At 40.2% G+C, this 19,484-nt stretch overlaps 1 protein-coding gene across 1 annotated transcript in view; it reads left to right on the top strand.

Moving 5' to 3' along the window:
- The first annotated feature begins 10,055 nt into the window (after positions 1-10,055).
- Positions 10,056-19,484, top strand: part of Psmd12 (proteasome 26S subunit, non-ATPase 12) — a 28,852-nt gene continuing 19,423 nt past the window's right edge. The window contains exons 1-3 of the mRNA XM_046427770.2: positions 10,056-10,256; positions 18,918-18,977; positions 19,064-19,192. Of these exons, the coding sequence (XP_046283726.1) occupies positions 10,149-10,256; positions 18,918-18,977; positions 19,064-19,192 (297 nt within the window). The 5' untranslated portion in view covers positions 10,056-10,148. The remainder of the gene's footprint in view (positions 10,257-18,917; positions 18,978-19,063; positions 19,193-19,484) is intronic.

Below are 19,484 nucleotides of genomic sequence, written 5' to 3'. Positions count from 1 at the left end.
CAAAGACTGCTGGATGACTCTGTTTCCTGTCCCATTCCTCCTGTTGTAAGGTGACATCTCCTTTGGATTCTCTTCTCCTTTGCCCATCCACATGCCTGGTCGCATTAATCTTGTGCAAGCACAAAGCTCTAATCCCACCATCTTCATAATCTTTTAGTGATTCTCTGTGGTCTACTTGGCAGAAGCGTCAAGGCACTGAATCCCTTTTCCACAATTAGCTCATTACCCTTCCCTAGCCCTACTGCAGCCACACGAGACAAATCTGGTGGCTGGAGAAAGCCTCATCATTCCGGTTTGACCCTTCTGCTTCATCTCATTGCCTTCACGGAGAATCCCTCTCCCCAGCTCATCCCCCAAGTGTGGATAATCTGTGTTCCTGGAAAGTGATTCTGATGGCGATGTGCTGGATGGGTTAGGACAGGTAGCAGAGGCAAGAGGTGATTATGTTATTATAATACTATAGGAGACGTGGGGAGGACGAGACAGAGAATGAAGAGGATGAATTCAAAAGATCTGGACAGGAATTGGGACAGATTAGTATTCACTACAACCATGCTTGCAGGTGGAGGGCGTAGGGAGAGTATTCATTCAGAACTCATTCACTTTAAGGAGGAGAGCGCCACCTACTGGCAAAGAGCGATTACTTAAAAATGTTTTAAGTCGTCAGCAACTATGGCAGGAGATATATATATCTTTGTTTCTTTTCAACCGATACTATCATACTCAAAAAGGGTTTTGAAGGTGTTGCTGTCATCATATGGTTATTAAGAATGCACTATTAACAATGTGCAATAGGGGCTGGGGATGTGGCTCAAGCGGTAGCGCGCTAGCCTGGCATGCATGCTGCCCGGGTTCGATCCTCAGCACCACATACAAAGAAAGATGTTGTGTCTGCCAAAAACTAAAAAAATACATAAAAAAAATTCTCTCTCTCTCTCTCTCTCTCTCTCTCTCTCTCTCATGTGGCTAGTGATCCTCATGTATAAAAACAATAAGGGTGGGGCACAAAGAGCAAAAGTTACCAGAGGGATGATATGACCAAAAGGAAAAGAATAGTATGCTGTGGGCGTCTGTGACACATATTCTCAGATAAGTGACAACCTCTGGAGGCAAGTGTACTCAGAACACAGGATGAGGGCAGGTGCACTTCAAAATCAAAATCATGAGTTTTCCAACTTATTGTCTCAAGTGCTTTCTGATGAGGCCCTCCTTGTTGAAACCACTTAGCCTGTGTGAAAAAAAAAATACCTATGAAGGGCTTGACTCACCTGTACTGTACATAGTCCCTGAAAAAGAGTATGGCTTTTGGGACTCTACTCCAATTGTGTTTTATTTCTAGAATATCCCTGGTACTTCCAAAGCAAAATATTATGGTTCTTCTTCCCATCTTCCGTTTCTCCTACCCATAAGGTCTATGGGTTAGTCAAGGCCCATGGCAAGTCCTATCTCCAAAGAAGAGCCATTCTAGAAAACTCTTTACCTTCCTAGAAAATCCCAAAACACTTTTCTGAACTACTCATTTGACTCTTGTTTTTATGCAAGTGTGGCCTTCATATATACTGTTGTAACCTACTCTCCAGGGTTTCACCTGTTCTCCAACACCCAACATGGTGGTGGGCCTCTGAGGAGACAGATTTGCCTCCATCATCTAGAAAATGAAGCATGCTGTGAGGGACTCTGGACAGTCTGGAAACATCTATTAGATATATGCATGTAATAGTGTGGGGGGTTTTTTGGGGGGGAGGGGCGGGTACCAGGGATTGAATTCAGACACTCAACCACTGAGCCACATCCCCAGCCCTATTCTGTATTTTATTTAGAGACAGGATCTCACTGAGTTGCTCAGCGCCTTGCCATTGCTGAGGCTGGCTTTGAACTCACCATCTTCCTGCTTCAGCCTCTGAATCTCCGGAATTACAGGCGCGTGCTACCTTGCCTGGCTTAGTGCAGGGTTCTTAACCTCAGTACTGGGACAGGTAATTCTTTTGTTGTGGAGATCACTATAGGATTTTTGGCAGCATTCCTGCCTTTCCCACTAAACGTACACCTCTCAAAGTTGCACGTACACACACACACACACACACACACATTTGGCTTGTTGGTGTGGGGGTGATGGGTGATTAGTGTAACATTTGTTAATCCTGTCTAATGTTTAGCTACACCAAGAGAAAGCTTTCATTGAGACTACCTTTCAGGTTGTCAAAATAAGAACTAAGGAAAGAAGAAATAAAAATCATTATGTCACAGTGATATAAAGATGTCCCTCTGCTTTTATTCCCATTTTCAGCTTTACATGACCAAAGTATCAAAGGGTCTTGATAAAGACTCTTTTGTGTTTGTTTTAACCTTATCTTTGATCACTTGGTTAAGGTAATATCTGCCAGGTTTTTCCACAGTAAAGTTATTATTTTCCCTTTCCATGCTCTACTCTGAGTCATTAAGTCCAGCCCCACCATATTGTAAGGGAGGGAGTACAACATGGTCCCACCTCCTTAAGGGGAGAATATCCACATCTATAATGAGGAATTCTGAATTATTTGTCCCTTTAAAAAAATTTTTTTCTTAAGTGTGTGTGTGTGTGTGTGTGTAGTGCTGGGGATCGAACCCAGGGCTTGGCACATGCTAGGCAAATGCTACACTCAGACAAATTTATTTTATATTTTGAGTTACAACCAATACTACATTACTAATTTTGTTGCTCACAGTTGTCTGACTTAGCCATGGGGAGTTCTTTCAGGATGGTGACTTGTCCTTTTGGCCTGCACCCCATTTTTATTGGGCAGTTCAAGAAAATAAAGTGTTATTCTTTGTAATTAATTTGTGTTTTGTTAAATATTAATTGCTTAATTCCAACAAAGTATAACTGTGTGTTTAAATCCCTCTATGTCTGTTCTTGTTTGGTTGTTGAGCAAATGTTAGAATACTTTCTTAATAAAACTATACAAAGCAAGTCCCAAGGCGATTCTTACATGTAGACCCATTTATCAGGCCTCTATTAAATGCAAAGAATGTCTTTGATGTGGAATTGCTTGTAGCTGTGTAGTAAATGCTCATAAAATAAAAATGAATTGACAGTGATGTGGTACAAATTGTTTCACACAGAAAAACCCTGGAGGTTCTACAGACAAAGGTGCAGGTGTTCTTTTTCTTCTTTTTAATAAATAAGCTGTTGATAGATTCATCAAAGTTTGACTTTTTATTGAATTACCTATTTTTTCCCCAGAAACTGGTAAAACATTGGAATATTCTGAGATGAATAAAGGCCTAATTTTCTTTCTAAGTCTTTACTACAGAACCACTTGGAAAAAAGTACAGTGTTCAGACCATTGTACCTTTCTGTTATTAGTTCCCCATTTCAGGCATGTGAGACCCCAAAGTCTAGCATTGCAACATGATTTGGAGAGGAAAACCCAATCCAGGGGCTAGAGGTATAGCTCAATGGTAGAGTGTGCATTAGCATGCTCAAGGCCCTGGGTTCAATCTTCAGCACCCTCCCATACCAAAAAAGAAAGAAAGTAAGGAGGGGGGAGAGGGAGGGAGAGGGAGGGAAGAGAGAGAGAGAGAGAGAGAGAAAGAGAGAAAGAAAGAAAGAAAGAAAGAAAGAAAGAAAGAAAGAAAGAAAGAAAGAAAGAAAGAAAGAAAGAAAGAAAGTTCAATCTAATATTCTGTTCACACTATGAGGCTTTCTGTAAGCTTAACCCACTGGAGAAAAATTATACTGATGAAAGAAAACACTGATTTTGATCTTGATTGTTTTTCAAGAGAGGCAACTGTGCAATCATAACTTTTCTTGAATTTCAAAGTGTTTTTTTCCCCCCTAGTACTGGGGAATTTAGGGACTTATAGATAGTAAGCAAGCACTGTACCACTAAGCTACATTCTCCAGTCCTTTTTAATATTCTTTAAATTTTGAGACAGGGTCTCACTAAGTTGCTGAGTTTGGAATTCAATGTGGGATCCTCCTACCTCAGCCTCTCTACAGGTTATGCACCATGCCCAGCTTAATGTCAAAGAATATTTAACATGTTATCATTAATTGATGTCAGTACAGATTTAGAAATAATATTTCTTAACTATATAGTGCCATAGAAACATTATGGCATGTAATTTCACTTTATGTGGAATATATTAGATGCTGCCAGAGAAAAAAAAGAGGGAATTATTTGCTATTAAGAGTCAATAAGGGCTGGGATTGTGGCTCAGCAGTAGAGCACTTGCCTAGCACGAGCGGGACCTGGGTTCAATCCTTAGCACCACATAAAAAAAATAAAGGCATTGTGTTGTGTCCATCTACACCAAAAAATATAATAAATTTAAAAAACAAAAAGAGTCAGTAAGTGGGGGCTGGGGTTATGGCTCAGCAATAGAGCACTCGCCTCACATGTGCAAGGCCCTGGGTTCCATCCTCAGCACCACATATAAATAAATAAAATAAAGTTATAAAAAAATTACAAAAAAAAAGAATAAATAAGGGGCCAGGCATGGTAGTACACACTTGTAATCCCAGCAGCTGGTGAGGCTAAGGCAGGAGGATCATGAGTTCAAGGCTAACCTCAGCAATTTAGCAAGGCCCTAAGCAACTCAGCAAAACCCTGTCTCTAAATAAAATATATTTAAAAAGGGCTGTGGCATAGCTTAGTGGTAAAGATTTTAGCCAGCATGCGTGACACTCTGCATTCAATCCCCAACACCAAAAAAAAAAAAAAGGTATGTAATGATTCCTATCAATGTCCCAGCTTAAAATTGTTTAGGCTACTGAAGTCAGCCAAAGAGTCTTATCCCTGTAACCTAGAATTGTTGCTTTATATGGACAAAGGGACTTTGCAGAGGTGATGCGATTATGAATTTTGAGATGAGGTGATTAATCTGGGTTATCTGTGTGGGCCCTGAAAATAATGACAAGTGTCTATGAAAGAGAGGGCCAGAGGAAGATCTCCTCTTCAAAGGAAGAGGTAATGTGCTCATGAAGGTGTGATGCAGCTACAAACCAAGGGAGGCTGGCAGTCACCAAAACCTGGAAAAGGCAAGGAATGGGTTGTCCTCTAGAGCCTCCGGAGGGCATGGTTGTGCCACACCTCAATCTTGCTTAGTGATACTGGTTTTGGACTTCCATGAAAATAAACTTCTGTTGTTTTAAGGCACTAATTTGTTACAGCAACAAAAGGAAAGGAATATAGTAACTCTGAGTTGTTAGGCAGATGCTCCTTGGTTTCTGGTGGAGTTGTGTCCCAATCAATCCATAATCCATTGAAAATACCTTAAGTCAAAAATGTATTTATATACCTTACTTACCAAACATCATAGGGTAGCATCACAGCCCACTCTAAACTATGGTTTTTCAGCCTTGTGATCTAAGCGCTGACTAGCAGGGGTCCTGTCCAGTATCACAAGATTCTTGGGTAAGCATGTTGATATCCCAGGAAAATATAAAGACTCAAAATTTAAAATGTGATTCCTTCTGAATGTATATTGCTTTCACATCATTGCAAAGTGAAAAAAAAAATCAGGTTGAACCATCATAGTCTGGGACTCTTAATTGCATCTGGCAGGAAGCAATTCCAACACAGGACCAAGAGATTTACTCCAAAGGTAAAATATAATGTAGTTTTTCATACAAAATAATTCACAACAGTCTCGAAAACAGCAATTCCCCTAGCTACCTTTAAGATGGGCAATTTATAAAAACAAATATTTATACACAACATTTCAGGAACATTTCTGTAATGTTAGCTTCGTGGCTTTAGATACCATTCATATAGCAATGGCTGCCAACTTCAAATCTCTAGCCCAATGACTTTCCTTAGCTTGAAACTGATATATATCCACTTGCCTGTTTTGTTCTGTTTTATTTTCAGTACTAGCCTTTGAATTCAGGAATCCTTTACCACCGAGTTACATGACGAGTTACATCTCCAGCCCTTTCTCTTTATGGTTTAGTGGGATTTTTTTTTTTTTTTTTTTTAATGAGACAAGAGCTCACTAAATTGCCTGTCTGGCTCTGAACTTACAATCCTCCCACCTTAGGTGGAGGTGGGAGGATTCACCACTTTACCTGGCTCTACTTGCTGTCTTTTGAGGGGTTGATGGGTACTGGGGATTGAACTCAGAGGCACTCAACCAGGCACTCAACCACTGGGCCACATCCCCAACCCTATTTTTTTGTATTTTATTTAGAGACAGGGAGGGTCTCACTGAGTTGCTTAGTGCCTCACTTTTGGCTGAGGCTGGCTTTGAACTCGGGATCCTCCTGTCTCAGCCCCCGGAGCCACTGGGATTAGAGGCATGCGCCACGGCGCCTGGCTCTCTACTTGCTTTCTTAAAATGGTTACTTAAATATTCAAGAGATCCTCAAACATACATCCAAAACCGAGCTGTTTTTCTGTCCCTCCAGCCTTGCTTCTCCCTAATCTGCTGTGTCATGGTAAATGGCAACTCCATCCTTCTAGACACTCAGGCCAAAATCTTGCAGACATGTTTAACCTTTCTCCTCTCAATGTCCATCAGCAAATCCTACTGTGGCTCTATCTTCAGCATATATCCAGAATCCAGCCACTTCTTACCCTCCACTGCTTCGGCCCTAGTCCACATCACCATCATTTTCCTCCTGGATTACTGCAATAACCTCCTGACTAGTCTCCCAACTTCTGCCCCAATCTAGTCACCACACAGCAGCCAGACAGAGTCTTTGAAATGTTAAGTCATCTCAAGTCTCCCCTTTGCTCTGAACCCCAGTGGTTTGTCATCTCACTCAGAAAGAAAACCAATTCCTCATCCTTGTTCTCCTTCCCACGGTCCAGGCAGGCTCTGGTTGTGCACACCTGAGGATTCTTGTACCTGCTGTTAGCCTCTCTTAGCATCTTCATCCTCCAGATGTTTGCAAGACACACCCCCCTCATTTCCAGTCTGGGCTCACTGGTGACGCTTTCCTTGACCACCTCCCAAGTGCTTATCAATTCCCCACCCCAGCATGTATTTACAGGTTTATTTTCTATCTTCCCATGAGAAAGTTCACTACACAAGAGCAGGAACCTTGGGTCAGTCAGCCTATAAGATGAATGTGCCAGAAATGCCAAATACGAAAAATACACCAAACATTGTCATTAATATGTGGGCACACCATTTTTAATAATGAGTATTGCAATATTCATTTTGCCTTTTTTTCTGAATAAACTGCTTGTTCCAATCAGCACCCCCCCCTCATCTTTTAGATACCTTATTCCTCCACAGCCAATTTTTCTCTTCTGAAACCAATTCCTTCCTCACAAAGCCACAAATTTAATCAGACTCATTCAAATAAAGAATTCACAATGCATCTATCATACAGTACTCTCAATTCTCTGACCATTGCTCAGATTTCTACTGAGCTCCCTCTTTATCAACTTAACTGTTTCAACTTCTTGTTTCCTTAGATTTCAAATCGCTTTTTATTTTCTGTTACCTCAAAGCCTAGCAAGGAAGAGCTTCAGTTTGGTTTGGAAGCCATCTGGAGTTTTCTCAATTTCCTAGTTGCCTCTTAGACCTCCGCCTCACTCTTATTTTTTGAGCTCTGGGAACCATAAATCTGCCTACTCCCTCTCTTCTTTGTTACTTTTTGACTTCTCAAAACTTTCACACAAAAATCACATTACCAGATCCTTTTGTCTACTTTAGTCAAACCAATTTCGCCTAGCAGCAGTGTTGCACACCTGTGATCCTAGCTGCTCTGGAGTTTGAGACTGGGGACTGCAAGTTCAAGGCCAGCCTGGGCAATTTAGCAAGACCCAGTCTCAAAAATTATTATTTTTAAATAATTTTTAAAGTGGATGATAATGTAGCTCAGTGGTAGAGCACTTACTTGCCTACCATGTTCAAGGCTCTGGGATTCTTTCCCAGTACTAGTAAAAAAGGAAAAAAAAAATTAACACAGAATATGGAGACAGCATCTTAGCCTAGAATGTCTCAACAACATAGACCCCCAGAATGTGTTTTGGAAATTTGTAGGGGAATGTGGAGGTGCCACAATCATTGGGGGGAAAGGGAGATACCATGTACCTGAGATGCTAGGCAGCCTGCAATGCAATAAGCCTACACAATAACATACTGTCCTTAGCCAGGCATGGTGTCGCATGCCTGTAATCCCAGCTACTTGGGAGACTCTGGTAGAAAGATTGAAAGTTCAAGACCAGGTTGAGCAACTTAGCAAGAATCTGTCTCAAATTTTTTAAAAATATTTTTTAGTTGTTGATGGACCTTTATTTTATTTATTTGTATGTGGTGCTGAGAATCGAACCCCGTGCCTCATGCAAGCCAGGCAAGCGCACTAACACTGAGCCACAGCCCCAGCCTGTCTCAAACTTTTAAAAAGACCTGGAGATGTACTCCCCTAGGATCAATCCCCAGTGTCACACACACACACACACAAAAAAAAAAGTAAAAATATTGTCCTACATTCCATCAGACTTTTCAATGTCCCACCAGGCAATTATGTCTAATTTGGCGTTACATATACTAAGCTATTTTTTAATGTGAACTAAAATTTCCAAGATTTCTTCTGCATAAAAAAAAGGAAGACTACTTTTTTAATTTGACATAGAGCTTTACAAAGAAGTTATTCAGGATTTTGGAAAAATCACATTGCCAATTGCAGGACTTTATGATGCTTGAGGCATCCATAGCCAGTTTTAAAATTTATTGTTTTGGGGTATGGGTGCAAAAAGATGATTACTTGTTTGAATTTTCCTTTCTTTATATTTTGCTGGGATCTGAAGCCAGGACCTTGTACATGCCAGGCAAGTGCTCTACCACTGAGTTATATCCTCAGTTAGGGAGAAGCAAGGCCAGAGGGAAAGAAAAGCAGCTGGGTTGTACGTTTCAGGTGTCTCTTGGACATCCAAGTAGCCGTTTTAAGAAGGCAAGTAGAGCCAGGTAAGGTGGTGCACGCCTGTGATCCCACTCACCCAGCATTATTGTTTTGTTTTATTCTGCATTATTGGGGATGGAACCCAAAACCTTGGACATATTTTAGTACTTAAAAATTTATTTCTCTTTACATCACTACTATAGTATTATCTTGTTTCGTTTATAGATGGGTCATATTACTCATGATTGTCATTGCAAGAGATTAAATTAAGTTCTAGGGCTGAGGATGTGGCTCGAGTGGTAGCGCGCTCGCCTGGTATGCGTGCGGCCCGGGTTCGATCCTCAGCACCACATACAAACAAAGATGTTGTGCCGGCCGAAAACTAAAAAATAAATATTAAAAAAAAATTCTCTCTCTCTCTTTAAAAAAAAATTAAGTTCTATTCAGAATATATAAAGGGATATTGACACGAATTAAACTGAGAATCTTTACTATAAGAGAATACCCGAGAATTTCTCATTTTTTCCCCCTGGCTACTGTTGACCATATGACCATACCCTATACAACCTCATTAAATTTTTTTTAGGATCCTAAGCTATCTTATATGGACCCAGGGGATGCAGATGATAACAAATAAAACTTGCACGGCCCTTGAGAATTGAAATAGACTCACACACGTTATCTAGTTTGATGTTCATACGAGGATAACAAAGAAAATGTCTAATGATTCCTCCTACTTAGTGGGTTAGAGTGAAAACGAAAACAAAAAGCACTGTGTTGTATCACTAAACCGCTGCCATATCTTCCCCTATTAGCCACCAGAAACCCCACAGATTAAGTCGCCAAGATTCTCTACCAGATACAACCCTACAACTTCTGTCTGGAGGGTTTATTTCAGGCTCCTCACGCACAAATGACAAAAACCGAGATCCGAGAAAAGTTAAGTGACTTGCCCGCGATTCCGAGAAATTTATAATTCGAAGCAGGGGTGTGAGAAGACCTGGGATGTGCCACTCTGTTACACTCGCTTTCCTAAGCACGAATTTCAGATGAAAAGTCTGGACGTTACCAAGCACAAAACAAGACGTCGGCGGTAGGGGCGGGAGGCGAGCCCCGCCCCCTCGCCCTACGCTCCGCCCCCAGGGCTGTCCGCGGTAGCGCCTGACTGGCGGCCGGAGAAGGGGGCCTTGCGGGGTCCTTCGAGCGGGCTCCCGACGCACTGCCTGAGTGGGTGCGCGGGCGGCTTCCGGTGTGGGTGACGAGTGGTGGCCGAAGCAGGGGGACATCAGGGGACTCTTAGGCTGGAACCATGGCGGACGGCGGTTCGGAGCGGGCTGATGGGCGCATCGTCAAGATGGAGGTGGACTACAGCGCCACGGTGGATCAGCGCCTGCCCGAGTGCGAGAAGCTGGCCAAGGTGAGGGGAGGCCGGCTGGCTGTTGGCGGGCGCCAGGGGCTGAGTCACGGCGCCGAGCTTGCTTAGGCCTCAGGGGGCCTGCGGGCTGGAGCGCACATACCCTATTGCCTGCCCAGCCCGGGTGAGGCCTGTATGGGTGGGAGTCTCCAAGTCTGCCCCGCCACCGAGAGACTCCGCAGCCGGAGGACGCTAATGCTTACAGCTTCCCAGACTCCCCGACAGGTGGTCACTTCTTCCCTGTACAAGTGGGGACCGGTTGTACCTTCTACCTTTTCTTGAATGCTCTAAGAATTTTGCAGAGGTGAAGGCCGCTTCAGCATTCAGGCTAGATCAGAGAGTTTGGTTTTATTACTGTTATCGAATGAATTTATGTCAATCCTGGCAATGTGCCGGTCTTTGACCGCGAGGAGAAGGAAAGTGATAGTGCAAAGATGACTAACCTAGGACCCCTGTACTTATGGCGAGCCTATATGTAACGAATTAGTCACGTCATGCATGATGGTGAGCTCTACAAGTGTAAAGTGTCATTGGAACACGCAGGGGAGAAGCTGACATTTGTACTGAGCCTTAGTAAGTAGTAAGATCGAGATAGGGAGGAGTCATTCTTAAGGAAGTACAGGAAGGAAGAAAGGCAGGCACTGAAGGGCTGGGGATGTAGCTGAATGTAGAGTGCCCATTGGGGGAGATAATGAACAATAGCCCACATGCTTATCTACCATGGGATCGCATGTGTGTGTTTGGTTTGTTTGGTTTGCTGTACTGGGGATTGAACCCAGGGGCTTGCATATGCTAGGTCTCTAAGCTACACCTCCAACCCCTCTACCATGGAAGAGAAACTAACTTGGTCCAAACATTTTGACACCCTGTGCTGTGTCATGCAACTTTGTGTATAATTATTTCACATAATCCAAGATTCAAGAGTTAGGTGTCCAAGGTTAGTAATAGGCAGAATCTAGGATTCAGAACTTAGGTGTGCCTCATAGGGATTGGTTGCAACAGAATCAACTCCATTGGGGGCTGTTGCTAAGAATTATACCCAGTCCTCAAAGATCAATTCAGCCACAAACATGTATTACTATTCACCTGGGATGCCTTCACTGAATATTGTTTTTGTTCCTTAAAAAACTTACTGTAAAGAATGTTACAGTGTAGTGAATTCATAGGCAAGGGGAGTGTCAAGCAGTGCATCACATTTAGTTCTTATGGAATCCTTTTTAATGCTTTTCTTAAGAAAATGATTTTAATAGGATTTTTTTGGGGGGGTACTGGGGATTGAACTCAGGGATACTCGACCACTGAGCCACATCCTCAGCCCTATTTTGTATTTTATTTAGAGACAGGGTCTCACTGAGTTGCTTCATGCCTCAAAATTGCTGAGGCTGGCTTTGAACTCAAGATTCTCCTATCTGAGCCTCCAAAACTGCTGGGATTACAGGCATGCGCCACCGCGCCTGGCTTTAATAGGACTTTTAAAAAGCAAGGGTGGAGAGAGATGAAGTTGATATGCCTATATTAACTAGGTTTGGTGTGCTTGTTGAGGGGTAGCCATAAATTTGTCCCTGAGCTTTCCACCAGGTAGTGTAAAGAAACATCTATTCATAAGGGTGGAGAAATTAAAATGCTTACATTTTCAGGCAGATAAGAGCTGCCAGCAATTAGCAATTATTAGGTACTTTCTGTAGTGCTGGGCACTTTGCTGAGTGCTTACATACACAGACTCATTTGATCCTCACTTCAGCCCTATTTGATAGGTATTACTACTACTCTTATTTTACAGACAAGGAAACTGAAGCTAGGGAAAGTTGAGCCACATACCCCAAGATCATACAGCTAATAGAGTAGTGGGGCCAGGATGCAAATCCATAGACCAATTCTAAAGCTGTGCTCTTTCCTATCTTGTTTCACCTATTCAGTCAAATGTAGTAGGAACCTGAACTTCTGAGCACTTCCCAGGGAGAGGAGCAATTTTCCATCTTCAGTTGATATTTGCCATTTAAGGATGAAGATGGATCTTTACCAATGCTGGTAATTTGAGGGAGAAATCAGGAATATGGATTTCTGTGTGAAATACCTTAATGCTTAGATATGGATATCTAATATCTAATGTGGATAGCCACAAGCCTTTAATCCCAGCTACTCTGGAGGCTGAGGCAGGAGGATTGAAAATTCAAGGCCAACCTGGGCAAGTTAGTGAGACATTGTATCAAATCAGCATCTGCACCTCTGCTTGGAATTCATAGAATGATAGTGTCCATAAATAAGAAACAAATTATTTGCTTTAGGAGAAGTGCAACTGAGACTGGGAGGGGGAAAAAAATTTTCTCTTTACCAGTTTCTTCTGATAACAGCCTGCTCTGTGCAAAACCTAGCTAGTGTTAGTGTTAGTTTAGCTCTAATAAAGATATTAGAGCTCCTGTGGTCAGAGAGCTTTTAGAATGGTAAGGAAAAAAAGCCTCACTGCCACAGTTGTTCTAATGATCGCATATGTAGTCTTCATTTTGGACATTGTTAGGTTCAAGACAATGGAAAAGACTTGCTCACTCAAAGGCCAGATGCCTTTGGGTGTTAGATAAGTAATGGAAGTTTTTTTAACAAAGGATGTTTGGGCTTACTACACTAGGTAAAATTAAAGGCATAAATAAGGTTACTCTGATTTTCATATTATTCATTTTATGTTAATTTTTATATGAATTGTTTTTAATATTCTTTAATTGTTTTTGGACACAATACCTTTACTTATTTATTTTTTATGTGGTGCTGAGGATCAAACCCAGGGTCCCGCACATGATAGGCAAGCGCTCTACTGCTGAGCCACAACCTCAGCCCCCATTTTATGTTAATTTGTAATGATTCTGCCAAACATTAAAAATTTTTTATTATTTTTTTAACCAGATGTGGGTGTGCATGCCTGTAATCCCAGCTACTGGGGAGACTGAGGCAGGAGTATTGCAAATTCGAGGGCAGGGTCTATAAAATAAAATAAAAAGGTTTGGGAATATAGCTCAGTGATAGAGCACTTGCCTAACATGCATACAGTCCTGGGTTCATTCCCCAGTACTGCTGAAGAAAAGAAGAGAAAGAAAAGTAACACTGCATTTCTACTCTGGAATGTGTGGAACATTTTAACATATATTCTTTTTCTTTTTTTTTTCTTTGTGATGCTGGGGATTGAACCAGGCAGGCACTTTACCAACTGAGCTAAATCCCCAGCCCGAATACATTCTTTTTATTTTTATTTTGAATCCATCAATAAAAACTCTGAAGGAAGTTTTGTTATTTCACTGGTAAGAAGATAGAGTTCAGGCAGCTCACATGGTTTATGGGAGCTCAGGTCTCTTAGCAATGGGAATAGTGTTCTTTTTGCAATATTTCACACCTCTTTAAGGGATCATCAATTTGCACTTACTTTCCTTCAGACAATTTTTATTTTAATTGTGGAAGACATTTGAAGATAAAAATTGTTGTATAACTTAATAAGAATATATGAGGTGATTAGGCTGGGGTTGTGGCTGTAGAGTGGTGGAGCGCTAGACTACCCACTGGGTTCGATCCTTAGCACCACATATAAATAAATAAAATAAAGGTATTGTATCTACCTACAACTGAAAAAAAAATATGTGGGGTGGTACTGGACATGGTGGTGCATGCCTGTAATCCCTGTGGCTCTGGAGGTTGAGACAGGAGGATCACGATTTGAAAGCAACTCATTAGACCCTGTCTCTAAATAATACAAAATAGGGCTGGGGATGTGGCTCAGTGGTCAAGTACCCCTGAGTTCAACCTCTAGTACCAAAAAAAAAAAAAAAAAAGAATATTTTAGGTGAGAAAACCTTATATAGCAGAAGCTTTAAAAAAAAGCAAACTAAAGTCTAGACCTTAGTAGTGAAATTGCCAAGTCTAGGCCATTTGAATCTACAATTCTGTGTCTACATACTGACCTGCCTAGCAAATAACAATAACTGGTTTTTATTGCTGTATAAGTTTCTAAAAATGTTAGCTACTATGATAATGATGTACATACTATATTCCAGGAATATCTTTATAACTATTGATTTAATTATTGTATCAGTCCTATGGAGAGGATGCTGTTAGTAGGCTTATTTCTCTGAAGAATTGAGGGTCAAGAGGTATAAGTTTTTTGACGAAGTACAAGGTAGTAAGTAGATCAGTGTAGACCCGAGCATTATTTTTAGCCATTTCATTCTAATGCTTCTTTGGCATTGTGGGGAACACTGTCAGGTAGATAAAATTATAAAAGTGATACTAGTTCTTGATGGTTATCTCTTCCCCTTATATTGAGGAGTTAACAATTAAAGTGGGCCTTTTCTGAACTATAAAGATAAGGTTTTGGCAGCTCTTAATGCACAAAGGGTTTTCCATTCTCTTCTTCATTCTGGTATATTTGACATGGTTATCTGGGGACTACTTACATTCTTAAGTTGAATACTATACCCTTCGTTCTCCTTCCCCTTAATGTCTTATCATTTCTTTTGGTCACATACAGCTTCTCAAGGTTAATATTAACAGTGAAGAGGAGGTGAAATTGTTAAACAGTTTACTTTTTGTAGAAATAGGTCATTTGACTTTAAGTTTCAGCTGTTTGTGTTAACTTGTTATTAGCCCTTTTCTTGTTTAGGTTGTTTAACAAATCATTGACAGATTGAATCCATTTAGGAGTTGAAGGAGGCAAACATACAAACTTTACAGATATCCAACATGCATTGATGTTCAGCAAACTTATTAGTCATTTACCTCATTTACAAGGATTATTTTAGTGAGAAGAATGAGTCACAGAAGCCGAATGTTCTAACAAGTTTGTTTTGGATGGCTATAGCCTTTTTGTTCCCTATGAGTTGAAAGGCAGCATCACGGAAGTAGAATTTCAGGAGCTTTGTGAATACACAGGAAAGAGGAAGGCATTTAACCATAGGGTTGAATATTGAAAATTGGGAAAATAAAGTGGGATGATTTGAAATTTAATGAAATTTTTGATGGTATTCCTCAAATAGCATTAAATTAACAGCCATATAACTTGTACATTGTCCTTATTTTGACAGTAAAAATCAACAATTGTCTTAACTCCATATGGGGTGCAGTTCTTTTGTACCCATACTTTTATATCAACTGAATAGTTCAGGTCAGTGTCCATCCATTGAACGAACACATACTATGTGCAAGTTGTTTTAAGGAAAGCAACAATTTAATTTAAACAAGGATCCAGGCCTAATGAAACTTATAAACCTCTAAGTTGGTGAGATACATACATTAATAATTCTGGGGACTGGGGACATAGCTCAGTTGGTCAAGTGTTTGCCTTGATTGCACAAAGCCCTGGGTTCAATCCCCAGCACCACCAAAAAAACAAAACAAAACAAAATCTGCTAAAAGGTATAAAAGGTTGGCCAGCCACTCAGGAGGCCAGCCACTGAGGAAGATCACAAGTTTCAGGCCAGCCTCAGCAATGTGAGACCTTGTCCCTAAATAAAATAAAAAATTAGAAAGGGCTGGGGATGTAACTCAGTAGTTAGAGCATCTCTGGATTCAGTCCTCTGTACTGCTCACCCCACCAAAACTATATAAAAGGGTGTACCAAGGCCCGGGCTGGGGCTCAGTGAGTGATAAAGCGCTTGCCTAATGTGTGAGGCACTGGGTTCGATCCTCAGCACCACATAATAATAAATAAAATAAAGGTATTTTGTCCATCTATAACTATTTTTTTTAAATTTTTTTTTTAAGGGATATACCATAATATCTGCAGACACAGCATTAGGTGCTTGGTTTGGTGATGCAGCAGCCCACTGAGCTACAACAATAGAGACTTGGTCACTGCTCTTAGAGTTTACATTCTAGTGAGAGTACTAAGACAGTAAATATTAATAGAGTATAATTTGGAGTAATTGCAAAGCAGAAAGTCAGTAAGATTGAGTGTTAAAGGAGGTGCTAAATGATTGCTGATTTTACAGAGCCTTGGCCAAGAACACCTTTCTGAGAAGATGATATTTAATGTCTTGTTGATGCTGAAGGCCATGGCTTTAGAGTAATCTGACTCCCTCCCATATGGGGTGCAGTTCTTTAGTACCCATGCTTTTGTGTGTGTCTGTGTTTGTTTTTGAGGTACTGGGGATTGAAACCAAGACCTTGTGCGTGCTAGGCAAGGTCTCACTTCTTGTTGTATCTCTGTCCCTTTTTATTTTACTTGTTTTAAATTTTGAAACAGGGTCTCATTAACTTGCTGAGGCCATCCTCAAACTTGCGATCCTCCTGCACCTCCCAGGTAGCCAGGATTACAGGCCTTGTGCCATGGCACCTGGCAGTACCCGTGCTTCTGAATTAGAATACCATATAATAAAGTATACTCTTTATTTCATAGTCACATAATCACAGCAATTGTAAATGTGACAGATGACTATCAGTAAACAAGAAGTATTTTGCATTTGAATTTTTATACTTTGTTTTCCAGATATCATCCATTTCCCTGTGGAGATTACTTTGATCAAAAGCAAAGAGCATGATTTCAACTAGTATGTTAGGGGAGCACTGCAGTGTATTGGAGGGAACATGGGGCTGGGAGGGAAGAGGCTGGTAGTCTGGTTCTGCTAATACACTGTGACTGAGCCAACTCACTTAAACTGGTTCTCAGCCTTTTTAATTTCTGAAGTGAATGGATGGCATTAGGTAATCTCTAGCAGTCGTTCTAGTCCTAAGATTGTTTGAGGGCTGGGGATGTGGCTCAAGTGGTAGCGCGCTCGCCTGGCATGCGTGTGGCCCGGGTTCGATCCTCAGCACCACATACAAACAAAGATGTTGTGTCCGCCGAGAACTAATAAATAAATATTAAAAAATTCTCTCTCTCTCTTTAAAAAAAAAAAAAAAAGATTGTTTGATTTTTTTTTTTTTTTAAGCCTTCAACTTTGGAAATTTTATAGATTTGTTTATTGTTCTTCTGATGAACATTTGGCCAGTGTTTATTCTGTATATGATTCTTTAGGGTTTCCCTTTGCATAGGAAATGTTGCTAAAATATGTTAATATGCAGGTTTTGGATTTAAAGTAAGTTCAGGCAGTAGTTGTGCAGTACATATTCTGTGCTGCATAGAAAATACACAGTTTAGCCTTGCAGTGTGGCTCAGCATGGCGTGGAGTGTGCTTAGTGTGCACAAGACCCTGTGTTCCATCCCCAGTACCACCAAAAACAGAAGAGAAAACACATAATTTAAAACTTGGCAGCAGTATTTTGAAAAATTCAAACATTATTTAGGCCCTTAATTAAAAAAACTCTTATTGTTTCTTTCATCATTTATGAATGACATTAAGTTTTTCTTTTTTTTTTTTTTTTTTTTTTTAAATATTTATTTATTTATTTATTTTAGTTCTCGGCAGACACAACATCTTTGTTTGTATGTGGTGCTGAGGATCGAACCCGGGCCGCACGCATGCCAGGCGAGTGTGCTACCGCTTGAGCCACATCCCCAGCCCATAAGTTTTTCATTTAGTGTTTGAAAAACAATTTTTAAATTCAAAAAACTTTTAACGACTCATTGTTTCCAGTTCATTGGTAGAGTTGTGTACATAATTGTTATTGATATGAATATCTTAATCATTTCAGTTTTTGTGCTGTGGGTTTTTTTTTTTTTAATCAAAATGTATAGTTTCTGATTAAATGATCTGTTTTAGTCCTGGTGTATTGTTTAGTTTATATTATTTGAATTTTTAATTGCTATTTCTTAAAGTATGTACCAGGGGGAATGTTCTATTTTTGTATATGCTAGAGGTGTGGAGAGGCTATTATCAGTTGACATAAAGGGATGTATTCAGTTGGGTCAATATCTGCTTGAGAGCATGGACTTTCACTGTAGCATGTATGGGTATTCTCATGTGGTCTTTCCCTGTAAAGCATGATTACTAATTTATTTTAAAAGTCACTGAAGCTGGGCATGGTAGTGCATGCCTATAATCCTAGTGACTTTAGGAGGCTGAGGCAGGAGGATTGCAAGTTCCAGGCCATCCTGGCCAATTTTGCAAGACCCTGTCTCAAAATAAAAAATAGAAAGTGCTGAAGATGTAGCTAAGTAGTAGAATACCCCTTGGTTCAATCCCTGGTACTGGAGTGAAAATCCTTGTAAAATTAAGCCAGAGCTTCCTATCTTTGTAGCACCAATATCTTTTTTTTAATTCTCATAGCTCCATATTTTAAAACATCTGTACAGTAAGTTTGTAAAGAAAGCAATTATTTTCCCCTTTTTATTCTTCAAAGTGTTTTGCAACTACCAGCTAGAGTCTCAATACAAAGATAAACATGTGCCACCACCCTTGAGTTTGATAAATTAGAATCCAAAATAAAAACTTGGCATTTTTCTCAGGTGAGACATCATTGTTGTTATGTTTAGTTTTCCTTAGGCTTCTCTACATATTTAGGAAAACTTGTGGAACCAAGTAGGGAACCACTGCCTTAAGGAATTCACTGGAGAAGCAAGCACTATTATGAAATGGAGAGAAACAAGATAATTGTAGATTTTTTCCCCCTGTCTAGAATAAGCTTTTGGTTTTTTTTCCATTTCTGTTTCAGAAACATCTCAGTTTAGGTCAGATATATTTGGTTTGTGTTGGTGATGTCATTTTTCATTGTTATCGTCATGTTTTTCATTTTTATCTTTTGTTTTAGGAAGGAAGACTTCAAGAAGTTATTGAAACCCTTCTCTCTTTAGAAAAACAAACACGTACTGTGAGTAGATTATAGTGAAAATCCCAATTACCATTAGCGTCACTTACATTGTTCCTTTTACCTTTAATATATTTCCATTCTTGCAGGCTTCTGATATGGTTTCTACATCCCGTATCTTAGTTGCAGTAGTGAAGATGTGCTATGAGGCTAAAGAATGGGATTTACTTAATGAAAATATTATGCTTCTGTCAAAAAGGCGGAGTCAGTTAAAACAGGTGAGTTCATGATAGCTTAAAAAGCAAATATATTTACATTTTAATAAGGACTTTTAGAAAACTATGAATCTGCTGAAAATTTGTTAAGTCAATAGTACAATATTCTAGTGGGTATTTTAAAATTCTAGCCATATTCTCAAAATGACTTCTGTTTTTTCTTTATTTGTTTGAATATTTTTATGAAATTTTACTTAAAGATGCAGCTTTGTGGGTTGGGGCTATAGTTCAGTGACAGAGTGCTTGCCTAACATGTGTGAGGCACTGGGTTTGATCCTCCCACATAAAAATAAAC

This window comes from Marmota monax, unplaced genomic scaffold (genome assembly GCF_021218885.2).
Source record: "Marmota monax isolate L192 unplaced genomic scaffold, Marmota_monax_Labrador192_F-V1.1 WCK01_AAM20220418_F8-fsc00285, whole genome shotgun sequence".
Taxonomy (NCBI): domain Eukaryota; kingdom Metazoa; phylum Chordata; class Mammalia; order Rodentia; family Sciuridae; genus Marmota; species Marmota monax.
The sequence above is the reverse complement of the archived record's forward strand: the minus strand, read 5'-3'. Positions and strand labels throughout refer to the sequence as shown.